General features: G+C 44.2%; 1 protein-coding gene across 1 annotated transcript in view; it reads right to left on the bottom strand.

Annotated features, from left to right (window-relative positions):
• MED13L (mediator complex subunit 13L) overlaps positions 1–14,265 on the bottom strand; it is a 178,263-nt gene that overhangs the window by 38,420 nt on the left and 125,578 nt on the right. The window contains exons 5-10 of the mRNA XM_032705450.1: positions 11,447–11,592; positions 9,625–9,819; positions 9,065–9,256; positions 4,386–4,548; positions 3,531–3,635; positions 201–929 (exon numbers count right to left, since the gene is read on the bottom strand). Of these exons, the coding sequence (XP_032561341.1) occupies positions 201–929; positions 3,531–3,635; positions 4,386–4,548; positions 9,065–9,256; positions 9,625–9,819; positions 11,447–11,592 (1,530 nt within the window). The remainder of the gene's footprint in view (positions 1–200; positions 930–3,530; positions 3,636–4,385; positions 4,549–9,064; positions 9,257–9,624; positions 9,820–11,446; positions 11,593–14,265) is intronic.

The raw sequence follows: 14,265 nt of genomic DNA, 5'->3' as shown, positions 1-14,265 counted from the left end.
ACAAAAATTTGTCAGTTCTTATAATGTCCAGCAGAAAGCCAGACATGGTAAAGGAAGTCATCCTGCCACAGGAGCTGCCCATGGAAGGGCCAGCCCTCACCTCAGCATCTGTGGGGGTGCAGTGGAGCCCTCAACTCATCTCAGTGTCAATAAACCAGACTTTGGTCACGACTAGAGCTCCAACCCCCCTGCCCTCTCACCTTTTCAGTGCAGTGCTGTCGGGGTTCACTTCCACCTTGCTGTCATACCTGTCACAGGGCAGCTCCGGCGGCCGGAACTCGCCGTCGTCGCTCGAGGGGACACTGTAGGTCCTCCACACGTCCCCAGCCTCGCTGCTGGGGGCTGTGCCACAGTACAAGGCTGTCTCACTGACCTCTGCCATCAGAGGTAACCTCTGGCCCACCAGGACTGTCCTGTCGTCCAGGCTGGGCAGGGGCTGCAGCTCCAGCCCGCTGCCGTAGAGTGCTGGGTTCACGGGGACGGAGGGGGGGTCCAGGCTCTCTGCTTCCTGCCCTCGGGGCTGGGGGCTCAGAGTGGGGGGCAGAGGGGAAGTGGGGGAACGGGGTGAATCCATAGGATTCATATTAATTTGCTTGCTTGGATTTCTAGCAGGTAGAGAGAGCGGCTTCTCGTATTTCCTGGGATTCGGGACGTCCAAGGAGGGCTCCATCCCGGCCAGTCCCAGCTTCTGCCCCGGCGTGTCCTGCTCCATGCACAGCTCTTCAGTCACAGAGGGCCGGTGGTGAAAGGGCATCATGGGCCTCTTTTGCAGTTTCTCTGCTTTCTCCTGCCTCTCGGTGGTTTTGTGCTTTGAGGAGGCAGGAGGGGGCAGTGCCGAGGCTGCCGCGGCTCCCACGCCGAATCCGGGCGGGTTTATCGTGGGGGGACGGCTGGAGCCGGCGGCACAGCGCTGCTTCAACACCTTGTGCCTGAAAGAGAGGCAGAGACAACTCACTCCTGGCCTGGACAGTCACCTGAGCTTAGGGGAAAACCAAAGCCAAGCAACAGCACCGAGAAATCTCCCGTCTGATCCCGCTCTTTTAACGGAGCCCGGGATGGTCCCACGGGCGGGACCAGCTCGGCTGCAGCTCCTCTGACCCATAAATGGAAAAGGAGAATCTCCAGAAAACAGCATTCAAGGGAAAGAGCTCACGTACAAACCAGCTCAGCTGGAAGGTAATTAACTAAAAAATTCCAAGTTGCTGTTGGCTTTCATTGCCATAAAGCAGGTCAGCCTTTCCAACTGGGACTGCTGTGGAGCTCCAGCCCTGCTCCTGGCTCCCTCTGGAGCAGCAGGATTGGAGTGGGAATGTTCACAGACTCAAACCAGGGCTGGAGGCCTTCATGGCATTTCCTCCTCCACATCAGGTAAGGGAAGATACCTTCCACACAACTGCACAGTCCAAAACCAAACCAAACCCACAACAAAATAAAGCGCTTTCTACCCGACGAAGAAAGCATTAATAAATACTTCAAAATATTAAAACAACAACAAAAAAGACAATCTTATTACTGGCTTCATATTTTAACATGGCTTTTTTTTCAATTTGTACCCAGTATCTTTGAGACTGGGAAGCACAGGACTGAATTTCAGTGTTCCAGGTGCTGTTAAACAGTATTTTCATCATGCTGATGATGTTCTCTGAGGATGTTACAACAGTTGTAACTCTGTCCATACTTTTATTGTTCTTTTTTGTTGTTGAGGTTTGGTTTTGTTTGGGTTTTTGTTTAGTTGTTTATTTGTTTTTATTAACCTAAGCAGAAATCAAAAGACGTGTTGTGCTCAACACTGAAACCTGTTTAAAATTAAATATTGTTTCAAAATAAATCACTCCATCCCCGTTCTACGAACAACAGGACAACAAAAACCATTTCAGATCCTATAATAAGGTTTTAACTCACAGAGATAAAGTCTGTGATCACAAGTGAAGAGGATTAGATGGGAGAAACCCAGCCCTGTCCAAGGGACCAAACCCCCCCTGTGCTTGCTGCCCCTCTGCCCTGCAGCCATCCCTGCTGGGTGGGGCTGTCCTGGCTCTCCCCTGGGGCTTGGCTCTTCCCAGGACACAGCAGATGGGGTGTGGTGCAATCACCCCAACGTGGAGCTGAGGCCCTGGTAACTGCACATTTGCCTTAAGCGTGTTCCTGTAACATTTCATTGCCTTAATTCTCCATCATTCCCCGGATTTTCACCGACTGCAGAGGATGATTCCAGACATTCTGCTCCTCACACACCCAGCCGGGTCCACAAAAGGTGGAGTTTGATGCTGAGCACCACAGAGCCCTCGCAGGCTCCAGATTTAAGATCATCTCTTGACATTTACACAGCACAGGGGACGGGCACGGCCATGACTCAAACAGGATCTGTGTGACAGCAGCTGTCCAGTGTCTGCAGCTACCCAGGAAATATTTACTGCTGTTGGAAATCAGGTACTGCCTTCATTTTAAGGACAATATTTTCATCTGCCACCTGCCTTGTGTACTGACTCCAGCAGGATGCAGGTACCACTGGAGGGATGAGAAGACAGAATCAGGCTTCCACTGCCCATTATTGATTCCCCACGCTTTCCAGGCCAAGCTGGACCTCAGATTTCCATAGGAAACACTTGGCATTCTGACAAAACATCCACCTGTTCTGCACTCCTGAGTGTGTAAAGTACAAGCACCAGGTAGCCAGGGGTAAAGGGCTGCAGAAAAGCAACCTTTGGGCATCCAGCACGGAGCCTCCAGGCTGAACACTCTGCCCTCACGTGAGGCACAACCCCTTCATCTCTGTCACACAAAGAGCTTAAGGAACAACTTCTTTTGGTAAAGAAGCTTTTATGACCTATCTTATAAGTGGATGGGAATTAAGGATTTCAGTAGAAACAGTTTCAAAGGACTATTTGGCTGGAAATCATGGGGGGTTTTTTCCAGCCCTGTAACATCTCTCTGATAATTTTAAGGATGGTGGTGCTGGTTTGCCTTTCCTCAGTGAGGAGCACTGGAATTTTAAGCACCCATCAAAGATGACATAATTGAATAAACTCCTCAAGTGTTTGTGTAAGTGAGCTGTGGTTTCTCTTTGATCAGCTGACAGTGGATGACAGAGGCTGCAAAGGTTTAATATCCTCCTGGATGATTTTCAGGGTCATGGCAGATTGACTAGAGATGGTTTTCCCCTCTTCCTCCAAACAGGGACAGTAGCACTATCCCTTAATCAGGATGCTCAGAAACAGCCAGTGCCCCTCTTCATTCACAAGCCTTAACCACTCCAGAGGTTAAAGCTCTGAAAAGCCTGAAGGATGAGTTCATTAGGAATGAGAACAGTTGGAGTGATCCTAGACTGGAGATGATAATTTTTCCACTTGAACTGACTCCTGCAAGTGACAGTGGTATGAGATGCATATTAATCACCCAAACAGGAGTGATGATCACAGTTTTGATACTAGAATTTCCTCTTGTCTCAGCTAAAACATAACTCCCTTCTCTAAGTGTCCCTCTGAACTAAACAGGGTTCTTCCAAATGCTTATTTCTCCTCAAAGCTCACCTGGAACAAGAACAACTGACTCTTTGGACTGGATCCACAAAATCCCATGAAACAGTATTGTTAGGAACTTCCTCTTCCAAATTTGCAGTTGTAATTTGATTCCTCCTGAGAGGGAGAGAAAATTATTTTAGTAATCATCACCTTTTGTAAAACGAAACCTTATAAATGCAGCACATGCAGAAATTCACTTTGTTGCCCTCAAAGAAATTCCTTGACCTTTGAAACAGGTGGTAGATCCCTGTACTACTCCTTAGAAGTTGTGGTTTGATTTCTGTGGGAGGAAGGTCCCAGCTCTGCATCAGACAGCTCTGTCTGGAGTCTGAGCACAAAAAGCAAGAGGCAAGCAATTTAAACCGAACCTGGAAACTCTTCTGACTTATCCAATGAGGAAATCACAGGGAAGAAGGGAAAAATAAAGATTTCAGGGCACACTGTGCCATGATTTACTTCAAATCTCCAGTAAAAAGGCCTCTGATACCAACATCAATTTACCATATCCTTGCCAACTGGAATTTTAGTCCAGCTCACGTAATGTAAAGCTTTACAAATATTATCCTTAGAGCCTTAAATATCAAATATATACTATTTGTTCTGCAGTAACTACAACTGGAGGGAGAAGCTGCAACCTGAGAGCACCCAGCTGAAGGCACATCCTATGGATGTGCAGCCTCAAGGGCACACAACAGGAAGGGTCAGGAGTTCTCAGCTGAGCACAGGGACAAATTTCCTCTATGATGCTGCTCAGCATCATCAGCTTTGAGTGGTGGCAAAAAATTTCTGTGAGGAATAAAACCATAATATATGATTTTAACTGTATATTCTGCCATAAAAATGAGTAAAGCCATGAGGACTGACTTGGACTGTGCCCTGTTGAGGATGCATTCCTTCCAGACACGGTGAACCATTCGGTTGTGGAATTTTGGAGTAATCTTGCTTGATTTCTTTGGACTGTGGACACTGACTGTGCCCTCCTGCACAGCTGAGTGGCTGAGGCTGCTCTGAGAGCAGCCACTTTCTCCTGCAACAGAAACAAAGCATTCATGTCAAAGCTGTTCTTCACAGGCACAGGGGATGTTGTTTCCTGGCAGTCCCTTGTCAGGGTGTTCACACTCACCAGGGAATGCTCAAAGCACCCTCACAAAACACATTTCAAAGGAATTCAAGTAACAAATATGGCACAAGGCTGTATCAGGTATGTGGGTAATACTGCACCCCATGTGATGCAATATGCTCTGTATATTATACATCTATATTTTATTTATTTATATTATACATATATATACATATATATATTTATATATAATAAATGGAGGTATTTTAGATACCCCTAAAGCCCTGGATAGAATCACTAAGAAATAGTGCAGACAGAGCTTTTTCACAATAATTCTGGGTGTTAAACTAAAATTTATATAGTCTTCGGTGAGTTGTTTAAAGATTAAATTTACTATAGTATAAATGGTTCTAAAAGTATCTATTAGAAAAAACTAATCATTTATGTAGACTATTTCAAAGCAAGGATCAGTTCTTTATACTCAGTATAAAACCTCACTGAAAAAAGAAAGGATTAGTGTGATCTCTGCTCTGGAGCCAGGCTGGGAGAGCTGGGGGGGTCACCTGGACAAGAGAAGGCTCCAGGGAGAGCTGAGAGCCCCTTGCAGGGCCTGAAGGGGCTCCAGGAGAGCTGGAGAGGGACTGGGGACAAGGGATGGAGGGACAGGATGAGGGAGAATGGCTTCCCACTGCCAGAGGGCAGGGAGAGATGGGAGATTGGGAAGGAATTGTTGGCTGTGAGGGTGGGGAGGCCCTGGCACAGGTTGCCCAGAGAAGCTGTGGCTGCCCCTGGATCCCTGGAAGTGTCCAAGGCCAGGTTGGATAAACTTGGAGCAACCTGGGCTGGTGGAAGGTGTCCCTGCCCATGGCAGGGAGTGGGACAGGATGGGCTTTCATGTCCCTCCCAACCCAAACTACTCTGGGACTCTCTGCTGTTTCTTTAAAACATGCCTGAATTGAAATACCAGAATCCAAACCTGCTCTGCTAAAGTTTTACAGCTGAGCAGCACAGAAATTCTCACAGCTGATCATCAGTACCTATAATACACATTATTAACACAGATGTGAGGCTCTCAGTACGTGGTATCTGTGTTGATTATCAAAGAGATAACAAACAAAGATATCACCCCAACACGCTGAGAGCCTGAAAACCCTTGGCTTATGCTTTGCCCTTCCCTTCCCTGCCTGTGCTGCAGAAGCCATTCCAGGGATTGCACGAGCAGATGTTTCTTCTCCTCCTGTGCCGTGTTTTTGTTTGGATCCCTGAACTCCAGCACCCCCACCCTGCCAAGCCCGAGCTGCAGCAGCAGAGGGAGCTTTGGCTCCGTCTGGGCTGGAGGAGCCGGGAAGGATGTGCTGCATTTTAACAAGGTCAGCTCAGTGCACAGAACACTTTGTCCTCCTGCCTGACGCAGTGCAAGGGCTGAGGGGACTCGCTGCTGCTCAGCCCTGCAGCCACACGGGCATCCTGCTCCCTTCCATCAGCTGACTGGCAAAACACAGCTTTTAAAAGCTGTGCACAAGCTGCCCAACCCTGTATCTTCTTTGATTCTTCATGTTATAGATTTATTTCTCCAGTTACACCTTCCCTGGTTATCTTCTTGTAAAGTCAAGCCCCTGAAACCCTGGACTTGCTGAGGCTTGTGGCTCTAACCATGTATTTCCCTGGGTTTTAAATGTTCTGTAACATTGGGAACTTGACAGGTGATCAAAAAGCCAGGTAGAAACTCCAGAATTAACAAATCCATCCTCCTCTGGCAAAGGGGGGGAAGGAATTTGTGTATAAAGACAAACATAATGTGCATATAAACAAACATCCTGTACTCTGCTATAGAATCCCAGATGCACCATACATGGCAATAGCAGGAGGAAAATAAAGAAAAGTATGATGGGAAAATATGGTTAAAAGAGACCTGAAGAGATGATTTAGTCCATTCCCTGCCTCAAAGCTGGATTAATATATTTGACTAACCTGTTCCCTAAAAACAAACACAGAAGATTTCCCCACCAAACCCCCCAAAACCCACCCCCCCTCTGCTGATGGGACTTCTGTAGCCTCCCAACAGCAAATTTATTCCAACACTTCATCATCCTTCCTCAGAGCAAGTTTTCCCTCCTGTTCAACCTAGTTCTGCTGTGCTCCAGTTTAGGTTCATTACATACTGGTTGCAGAGAAAAGCCTCCTCTTTGATTCTCTGAAGGCTGTTACACCACCTCTCCTTCAAATCCTGCTTTTCTAGACTAAACAACCTCAATTCTCTCCATCTTTTCCCAACTGGACACGGCACTAAACCCACATTTCAACTGGTACTGGGCAGAACTGAAGTGTTATTCACGTGCCTCAGGCTAACCCAGTTTATTTATTCCATTTGCTGATTCTGGACTGTGTGGCACGTTTTTTCCAATCCATTTCTCCAGTTTTTCAATGTCTTTTAAAATGGTTTTTGATATAAAATAAAGGGGTCCTTTCACTGCTTGCTGGAGAGGCACCCCTGTGATAGGAATTCATACTGCCCTCAAACAATAGCAGAGATCAAACAGAAGCTGTGACTGCCAGATTGGACAACAAGAACACTTTTATATAACTGATAGTTTATAAATATTCAGCAAGAGAATCCCCCTTGTGATATTGTACAAGTTGAAAAATTGAAAAATACAATAGCACATTAAAACATGCATCAGTACTTGAATAGAGACTTATTTAAAAGTTGATTGTCTTGCTTCAGTTTGTTACTAATTAGCTTTTTGCTTATTTTAACTACCAATTCCCCTGAAAAAACACTATTCCAAGTGAATTTACACCTCACATTCTGCATTATTAGCAGTAAATACTAAATACTTTGTCTTCATCTGTAGGCACCATTCATGGACAAGTGAATCCAGACATGTTTTTCCATGGCAGTGAAGTCAACAATCACTGTTTTTCTTTGGCTTTGCATCAAGATTCAAAGGTTGAGAGAGCTGGAGGAGGAATTGTATCAATGTACACAAACACCTGACAGGGAGAATAGAGAGGATATAACCAGTGGCATCCAGTGAAAGGGTAAGAGGGGATGGGCATCAACTGAAACACCAGGAATTCCATTTAAACTTTCTCCTGTGAAGGTGGAAGCCACTGGAACAGGCTGCCCAGAGAGGCTGTGGAGTTTCTGTCCTTGGAGATACTCAAAACCTGAGTGGACAATGTCCTGGGACAACCTCAACTACCTTGTAATTCTGTTACAATGGGAAGTCTGTAAAGAGCAAGTTCAGAAGATAATCTACACAGAAAAAAAAAATTAGTTGTAAAAATGCCTTCAAAACATAGTCTACAAAGGAAAAAACCCATATAATTTCTTTTTTTCTGTGTCAGTTATTTTCTTCTTTATTATCTCAGAAGTTTGCACTCAAACAGATGTTTGACACCTCTGTTCCTGAGCTCCCATTTCAAATTGCAGTTCTGAATTGGTTACAGCATAACCACACTGAGAACCACTGATCATCTTAAGGCCCTGTCTGTATTCCAGGGTTAGATATTCCTTCTCATGTCTGAGGAGGCACAGGATACACACATACACTTCAAGCAGACGAGATATTAAGGACTTAGCACCCTACATGCCAAGCACTTGGACGGCTGCCGAGATCAGAACTACTGGGGATCCATGGAAAAGGACACACAGTGTGCCCACAAAACATGGATCTGCCATGCAGGACTCCATCTGCCATCTGCACATGATGCCAGCCCATGCCAGACCTCCTTTGGGAAGCCCAGCTCCTTCTTAACCATTCCAGAGGCTTAGGAATTCCTTTCCAATGGCCTTTAATCAAAACTCAGCTGTGTTGGGCAAAAAGAGCGGCTAGAATTTGCAAATTTTTATTATACCAACATAAGTGCTTAGTTAAGTGCTGAATTTCTAGTTCTTTATAAAAAGAGCTACCTACTCTTGCACAGAATCACAGAAAGGTTTGGGTTGGAAGGACCTTAAAGCCCATCCAGTTCTACCCCCTGCCATGGGCAGGGACACCTCCCACTAGCCCAGGTTGCTCCAAGTTTATCCAACCTGGTCTTGGACACTTCCAGGGATCCAGGGGCAGCCACAGCTTCTCTGGGCAACCTGTGCCAGGGCCTCCCCACCCTCACAGGGAAGGATTTCTTCCCAATATCAGACCTAAATTCCCCCTCTCCAAGGGGAAATTCACTGTGCTCTTGTGCCACAAAGAATCAACACTCTCCCAACAAGGACACCAACACTTCATAAACTGGCAAATTCTGCCTAAACCACTGTCAGAATCCAGGCTCTCTTTGCACCACTGGACAAAGATGATGCACTTACAGAAAATGGAGCTTAACTGAATTCTCAAGCCTGGTTTAAAGGTGTGTCTTCTTTGGGGGAGTTTTAAGCCTTGGCTACAGCAAAAGTTCTCCCCTAACTTTCAGTCCCCTGCCTGCCTTTGATGTGCCCCTGTTCACACCCCACCCTCCCTGCCCCAGGCTCAGTGCTCACCCAGAACAGCCTGCTCTGGAGAGGTGGGGGGAGTGAGTGGCATCCCACAGGTACTGGCAGGATCCTTCACGCTTCCCAGCCCCTGCTGTCCCACATTTACGTGGCCTCCGGCGCTGGCAGTGCTCTGTGACACGGGGATGTCACTCTGGGAGATGAGAACAAAGGCTGAAGGATACACCATCCTCACACCACCTGCGGAGAGAGGGAGGGAAAACCATGAGCCTTAAACACAACTGATCATATCCAGCATTCTCAGCCACTTGCACTTGTTTCCAATGTCAATTTGACAAAACTTATCATGTGAAATATCAAAAAAACCAAGGAATTTCCATCCTAATACACATCTAACCCTCTGCAACCAGGACTGAGCTGAGACAAGCAACTCAGTACTGTGAATAATAGCATGTGGGATACAGGGACTACAAAAGCTTGAGGCAAGTAACTAGTCAGATGTTCCAGTATCAAGAGAGCTACAAGAGAATATAGGAAAATTATAATGGCTGGTTTTGATTAATTAGATCCCCCCCCCAAATCACGAGGAGGAAAATATTGAAACTCACCAACAATGACTTCGACTGCCACAGGGAAATCGTTGTCATAGCCCAGCTCCTCCTCCTCTTTCATGCCTTCTTTCTTCTTCAGCACCATGGGGTAGAAGTACTGCCACTCCTCCATCAGCTTCCGTGTGGCCGGGTCAGACATCTTGTAGGACTGGCCCGTGAGGGTCCCGTTGAGCCCGTAGGGACTCACCAGCACTGCAGAGGGACAGACACAGCCCTGCAGCAGCTCTGGGGGGGACCTGCACCCCTGCACAGCCCCATCCAGCTGGGAACAGCTCTGCCCTGTGGGACCTGCACCCCTGCACAGCCCCATCCAGCTGGGAACAGCTCTGCCCTGTGGGACCTGCACCCCTGCACAGCCCCATCCAGCTGGGAACACAGCTCTGCCTTGTGGGACCTGCACCCCTGCACAGCCCCATCCAGCTGGGAACACAGCTCTGCCCTGTGGGACCTGCACCCCTGCACTGCCCCATCCAGCTGGGAACACAGCTCTGCTCCAGGGGACCTGCACCCCTGCACAGCCCCATCCAGCTGGGAATACAGCCCTGCCCTGTGGGACCTGCACAGCCCCATCCAGCTGGGAACAGCTCTGCCCTGTGGGACCTGCACCCCTGCACAGCCCCATCCAGCTGGGAACACAGGTCTGTTCCAGCTCTGCTCCTCCCTCTGCCCGGGCAGGGAAGGATCTGGCTCCAGGGGCAGCTGCTGCAAACCCGGGCAGGGTGTGAACCTAAACCTGCCCTGGTCCTGCACGGTTCCTGTTCAGCTAAGAAGGGACCTTTCTGCAGTTTAGGCCAATAACAATTCCCCCAATTAATGGATTTCCACTAATTCCAGAGTAGTGAAGCAGCACTGTGGTAAAGGGATGAGTGTGCATCCTTTGCTTTCCCAAGGAAGGACAGAGGACAGGTATGAGACTTCTTACACAACCCAAGACATGAAGAAGATGCAGTCACAACAAATAAGGAAAAGGAGTTGTTCAACAGCAGGGATTTCCATTCCCACTCAGTTTTGCTTTTAGCCATATCTGATTTGAGAGAGTCATGAATTTTGCTCACTGGAATAAAATCTTCTATGATTTAAGTGCCTGAGCCTCTGTCAAAGCTTTACATTTAGAAACAAAATGTTTTTCAGTAAAGCTTCTATAAATTAACATCTCTATAAATGATCATTTTATATGTCTCTGAGTGTGGTTGGTTGGTTTTTTTTACTGTATGTTGAACTTTATAAAGATTTCTGCTTTATTTGCTTTGAAATTACGATTTCAGACTGTAGCAAAGACACCCTAACTCAATGGCTCAAAATCCTGAAGGGTTTGGGGTTTTTTTTTTAATGTAGAGCAAAACTGCATCACGAATTTAACAAGCCATTAACTGAATTCTGTAAAATTCTAATTTCTCACACTGGCAAGTAAACAGTCACGGATACTTCAAGTTTTTCATTGTTCCTGATACTTTTTCACGCCCTATTTTAAAAATAGGTTAGTAAATAGTTGACTGGATGAATGGAAAGCACTCCTAAGTCAGATAAGCTCAGTATTTGTATTTTTGTAGCACTGAAGCTTCAGATTTGAGCCCAGACATAAAATCAAATCACTCACTCCCTTAAACAGTAAGCATTTTTAAACAAAAAAAATGATTCATTTCTTTGCTTTCCTCACTATAAGAATGTGCCTTTAAAACCAGTGTTAACAGGTAGAAATCGCTGGAGGATTCCCACACCGCTGGCTGGGTGTTGAATCCTAACAACCTTTTCCCTTGCATCCCCAACTTCCTGAGCAGAACCCCTGAATTCCAGAGAGCTCCAAGGCCAGCTGCCATACCTTGGAAGGGCGAGGGGGAGGACTGTGCCATCTGGATGTGCTCCTCAGTGATCAGGTAGATGGGCTGGTGCTGGGCGATCTCCACGCTCGTGCACACGTTGCTTTCCCCGTGCAGGAAGAAGGTGAAGGCACAGGACAAGTGTTCACTGCAAGAGAAACGGCTTTATGAGTGTGGAAAGGAACTCTGAGCAGGCTGTGACTCCAAACACACCCCCTCCTGTCCTCAGGCTCACTGCTGATTGATAATCAAATGTGACAGAATGATCTGTCACTGCACAAATCACTGACACTGTTGGCAGCTGCCTCAGAGACGGGTCTTCAACTGGTTTAAAATGATAAGTTCATTACAGACAAATGGGATTTGAACCAGGAGTCAAGCAGTAAAAATAAGGCTCTTCAGAAATTCCTCTAAGTTCTATTCAAGTTCTATTCAAGTTCTAATTCAAGTTCTATTCAAGTTCTAATTCAAGTTCTATTCAAGTTCTAATTCAAGTTCTCTTCAAGTTCTAATTCAAGTTCTATTCAAGTTCTAATTCAAGTTCTATTCAAGTTCTAATTCAAGTTCTATTCAAGTTCTAATTCAAGTTCTATTCAAGTTCCATTCAAGTTCTAATTCAAGTTCTATTCAAGTTCTAATTCAAGTTCTATTCAAGTTCCATTCAAGTTCTAATTCAAGTTCTATTCAAGTTCTAATTCAAGTTCTATTCAAGTTCTAATTCAAGTTCTATTCAAGTTCTAATTCAAGTTCTATTCAAGTTCTAATTCAAGTTCTATTCAAGTTCTAATTCAAGTTCTATTCAAGTTCTAATTCAAGTTCTATTCAAGTTCTAATTCAAGTTCTATTCAAGTTCTATTCAAGTTCTATTCAAGTTCTAATTCAAGTTCTATTCAAGTTCTAATTCAAGTTCTATTCAAGTTCTATTCAAGTTCTCTTCAAGTTCTAATTCAAGTTCTAATTCAAGTTCTCTTCAAGTTCTAATTCAAGTTTTATTCAAGTTCTCTTCAAGTTCTAATTCAAGTTCTATTCAAGTTCTATTCAAGTTCTATTCAAGTTCTATTCAAGTTCTATTCAAGTTCTATTCAAGTTCTAATTCAAGTTCTAATTCAAGTTCTATTCAAGTTCTATTCAAGTTCTATTCAAGTTCTAATTCAAGATCTATTCAAGTTCTATTCAAGTTCTAATTCAAGTTCTATTCAAGTTCTAATTCAAGTTCTCTTCAAGTTCTAATTCAAGTTTTATTCAAGTTCTCTTCAAGTTCTAATTCAAGTTTTATTCAAGTTCTCTTCAAGTTCTAATTCAAGTTTTATTCAAGTTCTCTTCAAGTTCTAATTCAAGTTTTATTCAAGTTCTCTTCAAGTTCTAATTCAAGTTTTATTCAAGTTCTCTTCAAGTTCTAATTCAAGTTTTATTCAAGTTCTCTTCAAGTTCTAATTCAAGTTTTATTCAAGTTCTCTTCAAGTTCTAATTCAAGTTTTATTCAAGTTCTCTTCAAGTTCTAATTCAAGTTTTATTCCAGTTCTCTTCAAGTTCTAATTCAAGTTTTATTCCAGTTCTATTCAAGTTCTAATTCAAGTTCTATTCCAGTTCTATTCAAGTTCTAATTCAAGTTCTATTCCAGTTCTAATTCAAGTTTTATTCAAGTTCTATTCAAGTTCTAATTCAAGTTTTATTCAAGTTCTATTCAAGTTCTAATTCAAGTTTTATTCAAGTTCTATTCAAGTTCTAATTCAAGTTTTATTCAAGTTCTATTCAAGTTCTAATTCAAGTTTTATTCAAGTTCTATTCAAGTTCTAATTCAAGTTTTATTCAAGTTCTATTCAAGTTCTAATTCAAGTTCTCTTCAAGTTCTAATTCAAGTTTTATTCAAGTTCTCTTCAAGTTCTAATTCAAGTTTTATTCAAGTTCTCTTCAAGTTCTAATTCAAGTTTTATTCAAGTTCTCTTCAAGTTCTAATTCAAGTTTTATTCAAGTTCTATTCAAGTTCTAATTCAAGTTTTATTCCAGTTCTATTCAAGTTCTAATTCAAGTTTTATTCAAGTTCTATTCAAGTTCTAATTCAAGTTTTATTCCAGTTCTATTCCAGTTCTAATTCAAGTTCTATTCCAAGTTCTATTCCAAGTTCTAATTCAAGTTCTAATTCAAGTTCTATTCCAGGGAATAAAAAAGGGAACCTGAAAGGTGTTTGCCTAATACCTCATGAGAATCTCCATTAAGGAACATAAAAGCACATGAATGTTATAAAATGTTGACAATGGGCTAAGGTGAACCACGGATTGGCCACAGATTATCCAGTTTAATGTGAAATGAGTGCTGATGAAAATGTTCTCACTTCATTCTGCCCATGGAACAGCCTCTCATCACAGCAAACTATTTGCTTCAACACTCCTTGCCAGAAAGCCACGAGAAAAAAAGGAAACAAAGCACATTTTGTGCCTTTTGTCATCATTTTAATGGAGTGGGAATGCTCAGAGCTGCAGTGGGAAGCCTGCAGCAATGTTCCTGTCCAGTTCAACAGCTGGGCACCGTTTGAGGGGTTTTGGCTTTGGCTCTGGGCCATCCTTGGTGGGTTTTAGAGACAGTTCTCACTCCCTTCAACTCTGACCATCAAACACCCTGTCCTCGCTCCTCTGTGAGCCTCAAATCCTACCACCAAAAACAGGCACCAAGGAAATGGTCAGCTGAGCAAAATCTGGAGAGAAAAAGTGACTTAAGTGACAGGTGACAACTGCACTTCCTTGGTGCTGCCATCCTGGATTCTGAAGTACTTTGGAGCAATAACTGAATTTCATGAAATAAAAGGTTTCCTTAGATGTTGATT

The sequence above is a fragment of the Chiroxiphia lanceolata genome, chromosome 18, assembly GCF_009829145.1.
Source record: "Chiroxiphia lanceolata isolate bChiLan1 chromosome 18, bChiLan1.pri, whole genome shotgun sequence".
Lineage (NCBI taxonomy): Eukaryota > Metazoa > Chordata > Aves > Passeriformes > Pipridae > Chiroxiphia > Chiroxiphia lanceolata.
Note: the sequence above shows the minus strand (reverse complement) of the source record. Positions and strands in the feature narration are given on the sequence as shown.